Source organism: Phoxinus phoxinus (assembly GCF_949152265.1).
Source record: "Phoxinus phoxinus genome assembly, chromosome: 17".
NCBI classification, from domain to species: Eukaryota; Metazoa; Chordata; class Actinopteri; order Cypriniformes; family Leuciscidae; genus Phoxinus; species Phoxinus phoxinus.
This window is the reverse complement of record NC_136892.1, coordinates 7,031,327-7,050,198: the sequence shown is the minus strand read 5'-3', so window position 1 is coordinate 7,050,198 and position 18,872 is coordinate 7,031,327. Positions and strand designations below refer to the sequence as shown.

General features: G+C 40.0%; 1 protein-coding gene across 1 annotated transcript in view; it reads right to left on the bottom strand.

Moving 5' to 3' along the window:
• Positions 1–18,872, bottom strand: part of gabra3 (gamma-aminobutyric acid type A receptor subunit alpha3) — a gene marked incomplete at its 3' end in the record, with an annotated part of 406,040 nt that overhangs the window by 229,538 nt on the left and 157,630 nt on the right. The window contains exon 6 of the mRNA XM_079584913.1: positions 8,757–8,977. Coding sequence (XP_079441039.1) covers positions 8,757–8,977 — 221 coding nt within the window. The remainder of the gene's footprint in view (positions 1–8,756; positions 8,978–18,872) is intronic.

The following is an 18,872-nucleotide window of genomic DNA, read 5'->3' as shown; positions in this document are numbered from 1 at the left end:
ACCCAGTGCCCATTCATTCACACAAGCACAGCCCCGTTCAACACAGGGTTTGCACACATAAAATCGACTCAGGTCGGTTGTGCTTTTCATGTAGTGAGCGTGCCCACTGTCCAGTGCCCACAACCACTACATACTGCACGTTCCGCGGTTTCTGTAAAAACGAAACCAACGAACGGTCAGTCAGTTCACAAACACAGTATCCCCAGTGTTATAAATGTGCCCATCACCGCGCGCCCACATTTATTCACAAATAAAACGAGCCCTACGGGGCTCGCCCCGCGCGCTCTCTCTCAATTCAGAGAGTCGAGCGCGCGCGGGATGCACACTGTGTTAAGCATGTCCCCCGCCTCAGACGCCACGGCGTCCATGTTACAGCACACGGTTGCTCTCGTGTCGCCGCCATTTCGCGACCAGGGCCCAGATTACATTCAACCCCTAGTCACGCGTGCAGATGCATGGGAAAGACTTCCCGGGGTCTCAGAATGGGTGCTAGAGACTATAAAAAGAGGCTATTCGCTACAGTTTTATCGACGCCCTCCCCGTTACACGGAGAGAGTCGAAACCACGGTGAAAACAGAAGTAGTACATCTACTTCGAGCCGAAATAGCGAAGCTATTGAGCAAAGGGGCCATAGAGCCTTTATCTCAAGCTCAGACCGAAGGGGGTCTGTACAGCAGATATTTCCTGGTACCGAAGAAAGACGGGGGTCTCAGACCCATTTTAGATCTGAGGCATCTGAACAAAGCGCTAGCAAAGCGAAAGTTCAGAATGCTCACGACCAGAAAAATCCTTGCGCAGATTCGCCGAGGAGACTGGTTTATGGCAATAGATCTGAAAGACGCGTATTTTCACATACAAATTGCGTCACGTCACAGGCGATTTTTTAGATTCGCCTTCGAGGGCCGGGCATATCAGTACACAGTCCTGCCATTCGGCCTATCCCTAGCACCTCGTACATTTACAGTGTGCACGGACGCGGCGCTGGCACCCCTGAGACTCCGAGGCATTCGAATTCTGAATTATTTGGACGATTGGCTGATTCTGGCTCAATCGCCTTCAGAACTCATTCGCCACAGGACCCTAATACTCGATCACCTCGAGCACTTAGGTCTGAGAGTCAATTGGGAGAAAAGTTCACTGTTTCCCAGTCAAAGGATCTCCTTTTTGGGGCTGGAACTGAACTCGCTGTCTATGACAGCACTGCTGTCATCACAGCGCAGGCGGAACACCCTGCAGATGGCGAAATCCTTCCGCAGCGGTCATTTAGTGCCGCTCAGGAGATTTAAAAAAATGCTAGGCCTCATGGCCTCAGCCTCGGCAGCGCTACAGTTGGGCCTGCTGCGCATGCGCCCACTGCAGTTCTGGCTGAAAGCGCGCGTACCGCGCCGAGCATGGGTTCACGGTCGGTATCGCCTCAAGGTCAATCAGGAATGCATTTCAGCCCTGACACCATGGAGAGCATCAGACTGGTACCGGTCAGGTGTAAGCCTGGGGACTTCCTCGAGCCTGAAGGTGGTGTCCACGGACGCGTCCACCTCAGGCTGGGGAGCACTGCTCGAAGGCAGACCGTTCTTTGGCCAGTGGGCGGAACGAGTCGAACTACCGCACATAAACTGCCTAGAAATGATGGCAGTGGACTTAGCGCTGAGGCGCTTTCGTCCTCGGATAAAGGGACACCACGTCCTGGTCCGTTTGGACAACACGTCGGTAGTAGCCTATATAACAGACAGTGCGTCTGTTGTGGAAAACGTTTGGCAGAGCGGAAATAGACCTGTTTGCAAACCAGGAGAACGCTCACTGCCCGGAATTCTTCTCAAAGAGCACGAACGCGCTGGCCAGTGTCTGGCCCCGCCGTCCGCTCTATGCTTTTCCCCCTGTCTCACTCCTGCCTCAAGTGCTGGAGCGAATCAGGAAAAGCGGATGCGCAGTGCTTCTTGTAGCACCATACTGGACGAATCAACCTTGGTTCCCAGTTGATGCGGCTGAAGAGTACTGCCCCGTGGCCGATACCAGTGAGAAGGGACCTCCTCTCACAAGCCATGGGCTCGATTTTGCATCCTCGCCCGGATCTATGGTCCCTACATGTGTGGGCCATAAACGGGTACCCACTAACCTCCCTAGAGGAGTGTTAGACACGATCGAGCAGGCTAGGGCCCCGTCTACTAGACGGCTCTACGCTTCCAAATGGTCGGTGTTCTCTGGTTGGTGTTCGGACCGAGGCCTGTCACCACTTCAGTGCGGGGAAACGGAGATTCTCTCCTTCCTGCAGGAGCTATTGGATAAGGGAAGAACCCCATCCACGCTCAAAGTCTATGTGGCAGCCATATCAGCGTTCGTTAATCCAACGCTTGGACGTTCGCTGGGCAGAAACGACCTGGTGGTCCGTTTCCTTAGAGGAGCCAGGAGGTTAAATCCTCCAAGGCCTCCTTCAGTCCCCGTTTGGGACCTTTCTACGGTGTTGAACGCTATGAAAGGGGCCCCTTTCGAGCCTATTCACTCAGTTGACATGAAGCACCTGTCTTTCAAGACCGTGTTTCTTTTGGCTCTCGCTTCAGTGAAGCGTGTGGGGGATTTGCAAGCGCTCTCAGTCAGAGCCTCTTGTATGGAGTTCGGGCCTAACGACTCTGTAGTCGTGTTGAAACCGAAGCATGGGTACGTGCCTAAGTCCCTCAACAGACCGTTCAGGGCTCAGGTCATCTCCCTATCGGCTCTGCCGGCCTCTGAGGACGGAAATAGCTCCCTTTGCCCGGTCAGGGCATTAAGAGCTTATGTGTCCCGCTCCGCTGTTTTTCGACAGACGGAGCAGCTCTTTGTTTCGTTTAGCGGACGCTCTAAAGGGCGAGCTGTGACGAAACAGAGCCTGTCTCGATGGGTAGTGGACGCCATTGCGCTAGCCTACGCATCTAGAGGTTTGGAATGCCCTCTGGGCATTAGAGCACATTCTACGAGAGGCATGGCCTCTTCGTGGGCTTGGTATAGCGGAATCTCGTTACAAGATATCTGTATGGCGGCAGGCTGGGCCTCTCCGTCTACATTTATAAGGTTCTATAACCTAGAGGTTCCTGCATTGCAGGCTAAACTGCTCTCGGTCTAGAAGACTGTGTATAGTGTTCCTGCCCTGCGCTGCGGTCCAGGTCACTCCAATGTTTAAGCATCACTCACTGACAATGTGTCCCATGAGCATGCTATGACCCCTCATATGTATCTATATTTACATATATATGTTATTATGCCTTTAGGGGCATTATTATAAAGGGATGATGCTAATCCTAGCCACTCTCCCTATATAACTCTTGGTGTAGGCGCTTGTATGCCAGGGCGCGAGCGCCCTCGGGTGTCTGTGTTGGTCCAAGAGCACGCACGGCGTGTTACAAGGGTTCCCGTAGCGTCGCTTCGACGCAGTAGGAGAGAACTCTACGTAAGAGAACGTACTCGGTTACTAACGTAACCTCGGTTCTCTCTAGGAGAGGGAACGAGTACTGCGTCTCAGGCCGTGCGTGCCCACACTGTGTCGCTTCAGTGACGAAAATCAGAGTGGAGACAGCTATGCTCGTATTTATAGGCCTAGACCACGCCCGTTTCGGCGGGAGGTGACGCAGAGGGCGCGAAGCGCCCTCATTGGTCGGCGTCACTGGCCTCGCATAGGCTGTGCTTTTCTGGCGGAGCAGCCAATGGGCGCGCGATTTACTCCGCCTAAGGTTGTATGCTACAGAAAAGCGTTTTACATATTTACAAAATTAAGGATTAATTTTTAGGCTTCAATCTCGAAAAAGAAATATCTTTCCCGTAGCGCCGCTTCGACGCAGTACTCGTTCCCTCTCCTAGAGAGAACCGAGGTTACGTTAGTAACCGAGTACGTTTTCAGGTACAGAAACTGAATAAAGTAATCAAATGTAAAGTAACACTGCATATAATCTTCACTGTATAAATTAAATAAAGGTTAATCCTTTATACCTTTATTACTGTAAAGCCACTTTGAAACAATCTACATTGTTAAAAGCGCTATATAAAAGAGGATGACTTGACTTGACTTGATATTTGCAATTATAAGTTTAACATAATTGCGATAGTTTCCGAACAAGACATTTTTGCAGCTTTATTTTCAATTGCTTTGTGAATGTGTGAATGCTACATGGTACAACACTATTCTTTTAAAAGAGTAAGGAGAGTCCTGTTTGATGTTGCCATTTTAATTCAAACTGAATGGCCTTATCATAGAAACACTATTGTTGGAAAAATGTGCTCTTTACAAACAGAATAATTTTATAAAAACTTCATACAGTAAATATCAAATCCTTTACTAATTTGATATGTGCGTGCTTTGCTCCCTGTACTCATATATCCAGAGTCAACTCTGTACCCATAACTTACTGAATACAGATCAATATTGAATGATTAAAATATTATTCATACAGCTTTACCTTATAGTCCTAGTATATCATAACATATACTACTAGCCAAGGCACCTCTGCTGAATGTCAGAAAAGCTGTTTTGTTAGCTTTTTTTTTTTTTAATTCTTTAATACAAGGTAACATGAAAGGAATACCTGAAGATTTCACTATGGTCATTTTGATTCCATGGCCCTTACTCTGGCAATCTGAAATATCTGAATATAACTGATGTAACTGGTTTTAGACAAAACACACAGACAGTGGAATCTAAAATGGATACAATTATTGTGTCTATGTGAATATAGCAGTCCCATAGAAATAAGAAAAACATTCATAATACCAAAGAAACTGCATCGCAATGCCCATGCAACCACTCGCAACACCCTAGCATTGTGTTGGAAACTTCTGCAGGAGAAAGAACCGCTCAAATTTTCTGTAGAAAGAAAATGTAAAGAATATAGTTTAATTCATGTTTTTGTAAGGCTTTTTATTACTTACTTATGCCAGTAAAACTCATTGAATCTAAATCCTTAAAGGGGGTAATTCACCACTGGCAAAATGGGCTTTTGAAAAAACTTTGCTGCCTATTAGAGCTGCATGATTAATCGTTAAAAGGTTACGATTTTGATTTAAACATTCGCCTATGTCTATTAAACCTTTGACAAAATCACACCAGAACATTAAAATCTGAGTTGGTGCTGTTGCTGACCCAGAGAAAGCAGTTGGCATGTATAGGTATGAAACCGCTTCACAAACAGTCTTTTCAACTACAAAATATCATTATCTCTGTGTTACAAATATTCAAATGATCACAGAAGAACTGGGATAAAAGTTTGTAGGTTGGAAAACATAAGCACCCATAATGCACTAGGTTTGTTACCATCCAAGGCCACTCTCAATCCAGCCTGTTCTCACGTTAATGCGTCTCTATAGCACGCAGTGTGTTTATCGTGCAATTTATACGCAAAAAATCGTTTTTACGTGCAAATGATACACAGTTTTCTCGTGCATTTGATACTCACTTCTTTGCGTGTAATACACACGCACCCCACACCACTAATTCTACCCAAACGTATAATACACACGCACCCCACACCACTACTAAACCTACCCTAACCAACTCATGCGTGTCCTATGTACGTAAAAACTAATTTTCGCGTATACATTGCAGGATAAACACTGCGGGCTATAGAGACGCATTTAGTGTGATCGGGTTGCTCAATCTGCTCCTATTGGATAGGCTTTATCAGAGTCAAATACAGCCTTGTTGGTTAAATAGGGTTTGTTTTTGTTTTTTGCTAACTTTTAATCACAATGTCAACTTGTATTGTTCATAGGGACAAGAATTCAAAGAGTAAACGTGTACCGGGAGCGAGTTATTTTCGGTTTCCAGTGAAGAATCCAGAGCATTGTAGGCCACAAAGAATTGTAAATATGGAGATAATGCCGCGACGGAAAATCGAAAAAAAAAAAATCCTCTGTGTTTGTAGTCTCAAACAGAGGGATAAAACTGAATGAAACTGCTGTTTCATCAGTTAATTTGGAAAAACCGGGGAGCACCTTCTGCCTAACCCCCAAAGCAAAACTCTGTCATGAAAAGGTAAGAAGGCTGTGGCCAAACTGTTTTTACTATAAAAATAATATGGCACACTATAGAATTTCATGAACCATGCTATATAAAGAGCAGACAAAGTACGATATTGTTTTCAGTTATAAACCTTATCTTAAATTAACTGTTTTGTTAATAACCTTGTCAATCCGATTGTACGTGGGAGATGATACAGAAGGACAGTCTGTACGAAAGCACTGGAACTGTCAAAAGTCAGCAGAATTATCTTTTTTTGCATAATTCGCTGGACTTTTGATGACAAATAAACGCACATTTCTTGGTCCCGATAACATGGAGAAATACATTTATATATACCGAGATTGTAACAATACAAAGTGGTTTGAAAATCTACGAACTTACACTTTAACCCACAGAGCAGCAGTCTTTGTCACATTTTCTATAGCCTGACCCTGGACAGACTCTTCTTTAATGCATGATAACACACTCTAGAATGTGTATTTAAAAAAAGGGTTGACACTGACTTCACTCGAAAAGACTATCACGACAAAGAGCAAAAACAGGCTTGCTGCTGTAAGGAGGCGATAAACTATGATCAATAATTTAGATCCTCTTTCTTTTTCTACTTATCTCAACACAAAGGCTTTAAAATGTGCTACACTATCCAGGAGAGACAGAACATTTTAAAAGCTGTGACGGAAATCTTCTTCCATTTTTCAAGATGTTGCATTAGCAAGTGCTACACGGTGATGTTATGACAACACGTAAGGGGCAAGGACAGCATATTTTTTGTTAGAAAGTGGTGAAAAAGTGGAAAGTCTGGACGTCTTGTCCCTGTATTACTACTGACTAAAAAAGTGTGAGAGCTGCTATCTAACTGAGTAAAGCAAATTCACAGAATATGCTATATTGCTATGCTATATTCACATGCAAGAATATTCAGAGACCAAATTCCCAATTGTTTTTTTGTGAGGTATCCTCTGAGAAATTCTGAAAAGCATGTGGGACATTGGCAAGTAAACCATACACTTACAAATATGCAATGCAATTATGCCCTTGCCCATTATGGTCCGGAATCATCAACTTTCTTGTCCCTGCAGGGAGCTCTAGCTAACAACTTCTCTACAACATGCCATCCCCGCGGGCAAACACAATGAGAGTGACAAGCCTTCATTAAAGCATCCAAATTCAAATGTTATTCTTAGCCTTGGGAGCAGTGAAGCCATATTTAATGAATTAATATGAGACAGGGCCTAGAAAAAGACGGAGTGACACCCCCTTCCAGTACTAAAGTATATGTATGCCACCACATAGGGCCTATTTCATGTGCCACCTTCATTATCAGCACAATTCCTGTGGACTGAATTCATAATAGTGCTTATTATGAATTTAAAACTCTGCTTAGATTTACAGTTCGGATTAAGGCTTGTGTATCTTGTAATTCAAATGCTTGAGATGACAGACCGGGATAGGGTGAATAAGTGATTCAGTTCATTTTTGCTGAGGTTTAACACCTTATGTGAGTGAAAAAAAGTGCTAATAGAAAATAAATAAATAACGTGTGACAGGAAAATAATCTTTAAATCACTGGAAAGCTACGGTTTTGACAATGCACTGTATCTTGCATGGTTAAAATGCAGTGTATCCAGACTATTGCACATGATGAATTAGCAAAGTGTCACTGTGCTATGTTATTGGCTTTCTGGCAAGAGCAGTCTCTTCCTTCAGGGTAAAAGGATTTCATAAATATTTTTAAGTTATGTACGTACTGCAAATGTGAAATTCATGCATGTTTAATGCATCAGGCGTGTTACCGTTAAACTCTGAACACAGCAGAGTCAGCAAAAACTTTAATACTTTAATAAATTGCATACGGTTCAGTAGGACGCAGATCAACATCTAGCATCGATTTAGAAATCTTTTCAAGCACATAGTAGCTTCTCACAATCATTTCTGCAGTGCTTCAAGATTCGCCATTTCTCATCCATTCAAGTATAAGCCTTTTCTTTTTGTTTTTTTTGGGAAACCTCAAGGTTATGGCGTTCTGATAAATTAACAGTAATATGTTGATATAGTACCTTTTTCCTGTAGGTTGATGGCCATTTATAACATTCAGGATGAGGTTAAAGTTTTGGAGAGATGAAACCAATCCTAACTCGGAGATGACAAATCTCTTATTGTGACTGTGCATGACCAGCCCAGGTGCTATGTCAAAATGGCTGGTGGAATTGTCTACTCTGTCTATGGCAGCTGAACACATTGCTCTGGACAGCTCCTGGCCAAGCTAGTCACAATTCAATTCCCTGACTCATTCATCAAGCACTTGGGGTGTTTGGGTCACAGGCTGGCCAGCTCCCGATAGCCCCGTTCATTCGGAGTCCTCCATCGATGAGAAGGCATCAGTCTACATCTGCCAGCTCATCTGAAAGTGCTGAAGAAATCAGGCTGGATTTGTTTACTGTTTGAAAACCTGCTGTTCATTGAATTTGAAATCGCCCCCAAAACATTGATTTTGTTGATTTAAGAAGCCAGATAACAGAATGATTGAATAATGCATTAGTTCACTATTTTGTTTTGTGAAAAATCCATATACATATGTTGAAAGTGAGTGGTGTAATACAATTAGATTGATCTCATTATAATCAACTAAGCTGTCTAAACTGCAAACACCCAAAGTCACCAATTGATTCCATTGTAGACTGGATGCGGAAGTTGTTCAACATGCATCAAGGGTGCATCAACATGCATCAAGGGTTGGTTGTCTCTTTACAGAGACAACCAAGAGTTGAAATCATACCTCATTGTGTAGAGAAGAGTTCCATTGTCTACCAGTCGCAGAAGTTTATTAGGTGTAGTCATATTGTGGGCTACTGACTTCTTCCCATTGTGGAAGAAGGTATCAGGAGTCCAGATCTTGCTGGCGAGCAAGTTGTTAAGTGGAAGGACCTGCATAGGCCCATCAAACTTTAGCCTCTCATCCCGCCAACTTTGCCGGAAGAACACATCAATCGTGTACTCCTAGAGAAAAAAAAAAAGAATGAGTCAAGACTCTCTGACAGCCCTTTTAAAACTTCACTTCACCCCCCACGTTTCCACACTCCACTGATGTAATGTCCTCTTAGTGAGACAGCCTGCGCTGGTGTGTGAAGCACTTCACCAATCTTGGCAAATGACTCAAGAGCGGGAAAAAGATTTTGACTTTTTCTCAGACTTGACATTTAACAGAGCTTCCTGTTTGGCTGGCCCTGATTGGTTGAGATGCTTTTCTCAGTTGTACACTTCAATAATTCATTGCACTTTAAGGAGAGATTCAGCCTTGTCGGTGTGAGATCCTTAAGGCTCCTTCAAAAGTTCAAACTCGAATGATTGCGTTTTCACAGCTGTCGCTGGAGGGATAAAACAAGCTTTTTATCTCTCTGACCATATTGCCAACATGGAACAGGGGACACTGTCCTCAGTGAACCTTTGCTTAGTTGGGAGTAGGCATCATCTCAAATCCACAGTGTCTTTTCCAGTGATGAGTATTGCTCATGTTTTATAACCTCCATTATTGATGATGCGATCCTCTACATGTTATCTATGGGAACAAACATCAAAAGAAATCTTATCTGCTCTCATTTGCTTTTAATAAGTCATCTAATGCCATGCATAAAAATAGTGGCAAAAAATCTTCATGTGTTAAAAAATTAATGTTGAAATATTTAGAGGGCCGCATTAATCACTGAGAAGCATCTGTAACCGATTCTTGTAATTGAGTAAGCGACAGCAAACAATTACAGGACATGTCTCTTTTTTATGTTCTGAATTTCAACAGAGAACTATGAGTTTTCTTTGTCACGCTTCACAAGGTCCAATTTGCTGGAATGTTATTTGGGAAGAAAAAATCTATGTTGCCTAGTCAATCATAAATGTCAAGAAGTTCCTTGCACAAAGGCAGAAAACAAGTCAGATAAAACCACTCATTACAAATGCATTCTAGCCTTCAGTAGAATGTTTTCTCACAATAGCAGGAATCATACTCGCTGTTGCTCACTTAATGATGGTTTATGGGTGGAGTTTGCAGCATTAAAACATGTATGCTCTTCATGTGCATGTCTCTGTACATCATTTATTTAGTAAGCTCCAGACTTCAATCTGAAGTTGTCAGATTGAAATTCTGTGGGAACTTCTTATTCCAAAGAAGTAGTCTCCCCACCATGAGAAGTAAGGAACAAAGTGAAAGCTGACATCAAATGACATCTACATAAAAAAGCACATGAGTAAGTTCAAGCAGGGTTTTCATAATCAAATTCAATGCAATTAAGACCTGAACATAAAATGAATACCATTTAACACCAGAATAATCCCGAACAATCTCAAAATGCATCATGCATCACAGATTATTTTTCGTCACTAAGACAATCTGGGACACACTTTCGATAACGCCTTGGAACTTAACGCAGCTTATCAGCAAAACAGGGAGTGGAGCTGGAGTGGAGTGATTATAGAATGCTTTGAGCAAGGAAGGGAAATTACTGTCGCTCCACTACACTAACATACTTTCCTCAGAGTCCCCTTAACTCCCCAGAGTGAGTCTTGTGTCTTTCCATCCACAAATGTAATACCTCTACAAGTGATAAATAGTTTTTTTTTTAAATACTATTTAAGATATTTAGGACTTCTTACAGCCTTGAATTTGAATAATATTAAGATATTGTAATACTTTTTTAAGGGCCCTATGAAGTGTTTACAGCATAGAAATTAGTTAAAAAACATTGGGTCAGGGGTGTGCAGTAATATACAGTAAAATAATGTTTCTATTTTGAAGTGAAAAGTTAAAATTAGATCAATGGGGTAAGATGACACCTGGCAGAAGTTGAGGCACCGTAGTGGGGGTATTTATTTAACAATTATTATAATTAATGGATATATTATTTTATAATTATATGAATTAGATGCACATTTCAAACATTGTCATTCTTCATCATGACCTAAAGGCCAATAGACTTGAATCATTCAATCTAATTAATAGTGTATTGCTGTTATGGCATTGCTTTAATTAAATATATAGGCTTATATATAATTAATAGAATAGCATTTTAGTATAAATTAGAATACTGTTTAGTATCTTTTGGAATATGCACTTTATAAAATAACACACAGCCTATTGCAAAAGCCCATGTTGCACACTGAATATATATTTTATTTTGAGTAAGTGTCTTACATAGATTGCGTATGTTCATTCTAGAAACTGTATAAGAAAAGTTTTGCACATTGAGAAAGAGAGAAAGAGAGAGAAAGAGAGAAAGAGAGAGAGAGAGAGAGAGGGAGCAATAAATTATGCATATACTGCATAGAGTGGTTATCCGAGACAATATTTCTTACCAAAACAATGCAAAACTTGCACTTAAATATTGCAAATGCCCTTATGAACCCATCAAAATGACAATTTGATAGATAAAGTACACTCCTGCTCAGGTTTTTTTTTTTTTTTGGCATATATTTTATAATAATACTATTTGTTTATAGCAAGTACTTACAAGACAGATGTCCCCTGTATGTAGATGTTCACTTACAAATCAGCACTAACATGGTTTCCGCTGCATGATTTCATAAAGTGACAAATAAATACAGCACTATTGCTTCAAGGCAAATTGGAATGGGATAAGAAACAGAAGTTTACTGTTTACATGAGAATGATTGTGACAGTGTTGGCGAAGAGCTATGGTCACTTTGGAATGTGATTGGACACGCACAGATGTTTCCACAATACAACCCAATGAGAGGGTCGTTTGCTTGGAGCGTTTTCAGAAAGCTGTACAGAATTGTGTTGTTTTGGTCAGACAGGAGAGACGTGTTATGCGGATAAAGCAAAAGCAGTTAGTGCGCATTACCAGATGTGCCATGGAGTGGTGATCATGGGCATGGGGATCACACTTTCTTTTCTTTTTTGTTGCTACTGACACTTTTGCAGATTGATGCAAGGGTTTTCAAAATGGGGGTAAATGGGGAGATTTGACAGAAAAGGTGATTTTATATTTTTTTTTATTTAGGATACAAATAAATGTAAGATTTTTTTTAAATGTTAAAATATCCAGTTACTAAAAACCCAGTGTATTGTTTATTGACTACCATTGGTATTCCATGTATGGGTTTTACTTCCCCAAAAGTGTAAACATTGAGCCCCGCAGGCACCATCAAAACATTGAGAGCGGTCCGCTCAGATCTGTTAATCTCTTTATAGCTCAACTTATATCATGAGTTTGTGGCATGGCTACTGTAGCAGACTGAGCCAGTGGGTTTATAGCCGGCGTGGGACCATGACTGACACATTACATAGCAAAAGAAATTAAGCTTCGGTTGCAGAGGTGCAAGCCATTTTGCTGCATTTAGTCCATAAAAAAAATGTAAAAAACTTGAAGTATACTTATTTTTTTAAGGGTTGTTTTATTAAGTATACTTAAGTAAAGATCAAGTATATTTTTAAGTATACCTTATGTAGTAAGTATACTAATATCAATGTTCTAGAACTATACTTGTAAGTGTACTGTTTCAATATTACTTGGAACTAAATTGGCCCACCTTTAGTGTATATAAGTGTAACAGTATTAAATATTGAGTACAACAATTACTTTAAAACAAAATATTTTGTTTGTACTGTACTACAAGTGAACGTATAGGTATACTGAAAGTTTACTTCAGTAAACTAACAGTTTAGTAGTTTTATACGGCAAGTATACTCCCCAAGCACTTGTCAGCGTTGTTATGGAAATGGAGAGGATCCAATCGCCAAGAGGCGGAGTCAGGAAATGAGAGCCAACTGAGAGCCATCAGGAGAAGAGGATATAAGCACAACAGAAAGAAGCTTAGGGGAGACTAGATCTCCCAAGAGCAGGCTAATACTTTCTCTGGTTCGTTTCACCTTTAGGCTCCAGTGCTTGTTAAAGAACCCATGCTGCATTTCTCCAGCAGATTGCCACACATTCACTTATGCACTGAAGCACCAGCTTTCCTGCACCTTGGAACACCTGCACTAAATGTAATCTTTGTCACTTAATAAAGGCTCCTCTGGGAATGTAAATGTATTCTTACATTACATCATAAAAATCATTGAAGATTTCACAGCAAAAATATTGTTCTTGAAAAAACAACAACATTACTATCAATCAGAGGGCAGAAGGTAGGAAGCAGAGTGTGTATAATAACAGGTTTATCAGCAAAGTTTTGATCATGTTGAAAATATATAGGCCCTAAAAATTTGTGTATCAAATATGATTCAGTAGACTAATATATTCATAAATAGACATTATATTCATTGTTTAACAGGATATTACAACAAATGTTTAATGTAAGTTATGAGAGAATAAAATGTTTTTAAAATGTTGCTTAAATTTTGTAGCATGCATTGGCAAACAAGCATTCTGTTTTCAATCAATGTATACCCCCAAACGTGTAACGTATTCTGGGGAATACAAACATTTAAATAAAAAATAAAAATCCTGTTTAAAAAAAATCAAAAATTTGTGTCCTAATAAGATGAAAAATAGCAATAAATAAATGTTCTGATGTCTCTGTGTCTTGTTAACAGCAGCATCATTTGTTGATGGACCCATGACCCCAGATGATGAAGCCCCTGATACTCCAAATTTTCCAGAGGAAACGGAGAGGCAATCATCTACACCTTCAGCTCAGGAGTTTTTTTTATTATTATTATGAGTGTTGTAAAACATGCTTACAGCAAGTTCACAGATGCTAATGTCAGCACATTTAATTTTGTTATAATTAAACAAAATGATAATTTATAATTTGTGTACAATAATAAAGGTATTATTTGAAATATCATAAATGGCTCTTAATCTACTCTTCAAATTGCAACAACAGAAACAAAGGTAAATGTTTAAGGGTGATTTTTAGGCAGGTGGGTAAGATGATTCACCAGAGCCTGTCTGATTTCAAGAGCTGGAGCATCAGGTTTATCCCTGTTGAGTCCCTGAGACTGTTGTAGTCGAGGAGCTGGGTGTAATGCTGCAGGTGGCAGATGCTGTTTTTTCCCCTCACATATATTATGGAGAATGCAACATGCAGCCATCACTGTAGGCATGAAATCGTAGTCTATGTCACACATTTTGGGCAGAACATGCCATTTGGTTTTTAATGTGTCTAAATGGATGTTCCACCTTCACACGGATAACACTGAGCTGCTCACTGAACAATGTTTGTGCTTCTGTCAGGTTTGGACCTGAGAAGCCCATTATGACCCATGGTAGTAGTGGGTATGCAGGGTCATCAGCAAGGAGTAGAGGCACTCAATTTCCATACGTGCTTAGGGGAGTTTTGCTGGATATCTGGGAAGAGCACACACATATGCACTGTGCCTACAGGCTACCATTAAACTGTGGCTAATAAATGATAAAAAAATATGTGGAATGAATAAATGCAACAGCTGAGAGTTGGTGTAAAAAGACGCTCAAATACCTGAACAGATTGAATGTAACAAACACTGCTGCATCAACACTGATGACCCAACACAAATATCTCTAATCATCTGTTGGTCATTCCCCAACAGCCTGCAGAACAATGGATGTCCAACCTTTTCTGTTTACATAATCCCTATACCCATCACTTGGGGCATGAATGGGGATATGGGATCCATCAATTGCACCATAGACTTGAGGTATTCTGTGTGCCTCGTAATTGCAATCTGTTTTGCCTCATGCACATTTGACAAAGAAATGTACTGCTTCATAAGCTTGGTGCATATAGCCGGACATACAACATATCCACACTTGTGGACAGTGGATTTGCTAACCCCAAATGTCTCTGCCACTACCCTGTACTCAGCACATGTAGCCAGTTTATAATCAGCTATGGCTATGCGTTTATTTGTAGAAACGGGCTCCATTGGGCATAATGCAGCGGCGCTACAAGTGTCCCTACTGCATTGCACAACTCAAACAAGGTTGATCTGTTCATTCGGAAATTCTGAATACACAGTTCCTCTGTGAAATCACATACTATTACTTAAGAGGATATCCTTTCTATTAATGATTGGATAACACGCCTATGTCTCCTTCGATTAAAAATACTGGCTAGTGGCTGTGATATACAGTATGTAAACGCACCAACATCCGTCGCCATGATTTTTATATATTTCTTGTTGCATAAAATCGTTTAATGGAAACGCCGTCATTTCGCAATCGTTTTTTATCAACATTTAGAAAATATCGCAAAAGTTTTTGCAATAAATCTGTAATGGAATAAATTATCTGTAATGGAAACGCGGCGACTGGCATTCTGGTCACACACTCACAACACGTGCATGCAGTCTGGTTGGTCGTATGAAATATTTGCACAGCACATGGTCATTGATGCATTCAAATCGCTTAGACATTCTTAATGTGATTTAGACATGTAGGAAATTTTCCTGAATCCTGGAATTTGGATTGTTGGTCCTGTTGGTCTTTCATTCCGGTCCAACACAACCTTCATAAGTACATGATAGGCTACTTAGAATGTTCTTCAAGCCCAATCCTATGGTGTAAAATGTAAAGCTATAGTGAAGCATATTCAAATTTAATCCATCATGAAACTAAAACGGGCTCTCCCAACCACAATACTTTCTGTCAGCTGCAATTTCTGCTCCGGCTAACTTGACATTTTCAAAAAAAAGCACAGGGCAAAAACTCTTGCAAAGTATTACAAGGCCCATGGGGTGAGCAGACAGTATGTACAGTGGCTGGAAATCAGGAGTAATATCAAGAATACAGTTACAAAGTGCAAACACTGTCAGACTAACTGTCTGGCACCATGCAAAGGTCTCTAATGAGAAGTGAACTGCCTGTGAGACTGTGACAGCACTCCGCTTTAATTACCTGATTGTAATGCAGTACTATTTCAGATACATAGAAATTGCACATCTGTCAGACTCTGTTAGCAGAAGTGTAAATGGGAAGCTGAAATTACATGTCTTTGCATGCCCAGTATTCCAGAGCAGCTCCAGTGTTCTAGTAGTTCCCACTAGTGATGGGTCATTCATAAACAATTAAACAATAATCACATCCCCCCAAGGTTTTTTTTTTAGCAAAATCAAAATGCGAACAGTGATTATATTGGTTCCCATGCTACTGATTATTCATAAACTAAGCTCCATTTCTAAGTTGTATTCATCCGTACACAGTATAGTTATGAGAAGGTCAGATAAATTTACTGATTGATCTTTAAATACTGTTCAGCAAAATAAACTAATCTTTATTCAAATAATTTAATTCATTTAAAATTTACCTAACACGTCCACATATGCAATCTCTGATCATATTATGAATAAGGACATCATTATATAGACCATAGGCTTGAATGAGTGTGTGAATGTTAGATTTCAATGAACTTCCAACAACTTGAGGCAAAAGGGCAAGCAGTTTAGAAAATGGATGTATAAAATGCAGCTAAAGATGAATTATGAGAAACATAAATGTTTTGTTCACCTCCAGAGTCCCAAATCTTTTGTACTTTTCGTGACTGACAGACGCAATTAACAAATCATGAATAATCCATCATTGGTTTTCACAGGGTGTCCCTAAGCACATAATTATAGAAATCCCCTTTGTACTTCAAGTATATCATATAAATCACAATAGGCAGTATGATAATATAGAAGTTGCTGAATTTTATTTTAAATAATCGATCTGTTTGTAAGGACCAGTATTTTCAAAGGATATAAACTATGTTTTATACATGAATAAACATTTATATTTTATTTAATTATTAAGATTTTATATTGTCATTTTGCTAAAGCCAAATTAAACATCTATTTTTAAATGGTTTACTTTCTATCAGCATATCTTTGTTGTATGAATTCGTATGAAATAGCCACCTAGTAAAATTCATACAGTACGAATTGTCGTGAGATCGGGTTGGATATCCTCTGACTGGATAGAATAATGGCCTGAAGCTGCCATAGTCAATGGCCTTCATACACCACATGATTTTCTGCAAAATCTTGTTCATTTTGACTTCCCAAAATCTGCAGACTTGTTAAAGGGTAAGACTTTTATTATTATTATTATTTTTACATGTAAATACTATTTTAGTTTATTTCTTCATCCTTTTTTCTTCAAGCGGGGTTGCAAAGTGCTTTGTGTATCTGGGTATTTCTGCTTTACTATAAATAAAACAAAAAAAAAACTAAATAAAAAAATTACCTACTGTCAGAGAGTGAAGCTGAATTTTAATTCAGGCTGTCTGCCATTTCATTTTTACACATGGTGTATACACAAATTGAATGTGAAAATTTCAGACTGAATTTCTGTGTTGAACATTTGTGTTGATGTGAACAGCCTTAAATCTGACAGCTGTGATCTCTTTTTTTTTTTTTTTATCCTCAGACGTCAGCATGAAAACCCCTGTAAGTGGATGTATCAGGACGGGAGCACATTTGGTTGCATTTTATTTTGTGATTTCAACAGAGAGTGGGTCATGGTTGGATAAGTGAAAAAGAAGTATAATGCGTGTCTGAGAGCTGCACGAGAGACTTCCCATGCTGCCGTAGAGAATAGTAATGCGACTGACTACTGTATGCCAGGATCTGCAAGAGATCATATAATCACAGCTTTAATGGAGGCTGAGAAGAAAGAGATTCGTTTTTTCTTGTGTAATTTAATTGTACAATGTAAAACAGCTATTTTGGAAATCCATGATCTACAGTGCATTCGATAATATAGGCTAGTAGACAATAGTTTGTTAAGACCCTGACTTCTGAGCGGATGTTTAGTTTAAGTTCATCCCTGAATGCTTGTGAGGTCTGTAGATATGCATGTGTTTATTGCTTATCAAATATGATTACTATCAATTTGTTCATGCAAATAAAAATATTGTTTATTAATTTGTTTTTTAATCACTTCAGTGCTTTGAATTAAAAGTGCTATGTGGGCTATTGTGAGTTTATGGACAATATACTCTTTAAAATGTCTCTTATTTTTGTACTTAAAGGAACTAGTGCAAAGTGCCCGTGCAAAATCAGTTTTTGTGTATGTTTTTAGTAATTGTTGGTTTGGTATGTTTGAGTTGGTAAATAGCCTAGGGTACTATTACACAGTAACCTAAACTCTGAGAAAACGATAACGTTAAGCGCACCAAAATAAAATATAATATTCAGAATAAAACAGTGTAGCTGACTTACAGATTCAGTTAACATCCACAAATTAATAAGCACGCCGATTAAGGGGAGGTTCAGACCTTGGCTGGAGCAGGCTACACAGTGAACTTCCTCACGTAATAATCTAGAATACTGTCTAACACTTGATGCCCTGCTCTGTCAAGTCTTCGTCGTCGGTTAGGAACCTGTGTGTGCTCTTTGATACCAATCTTTCATTTGAAAGTCACGTGTGTAGTATCTTAAAAATATATCTAAATTGCGTCATATGCTCTCAATGAAAATTCATAACATCAAGGCTAAATTATTGTAATGGGTGGTTGCCCTGCACGTATAATAAACAAACTACAGCTGGTTTGAAACGCAACAGCTCGAGTTCTTACCAGAACCAGGAAGTATGACCATATTAGCCCGGTTCTGTCAACACTGCATTGGCTCCCTATTAAACATTGTATAAATTTAAAAATATTGTTCATCACTTACAAAGCGCTAAATGGTTTAGCTCCCCAGTACTTGAGCGAGCTCTTTACGCATTATAGTCCTTCACGTCTACTGCAATCTCAAAATTCCGGCCAGTTGGTAATACCTAAAATATCAAAATCGACTGCTGGTGGTAGATCCTTTTCCTATTTAGCACCAAAACTTTGGAACAATCTTCCTAACATTTTCCGGGAAACAGACACACTCTGTCAGTTGAAATCTAGACTAAAACACATCTCTTTGGCATTTACCATATAATTGAATTTAGGCTGCATAGTTTAGGTCAAGCGGAACCGGGAACACCCC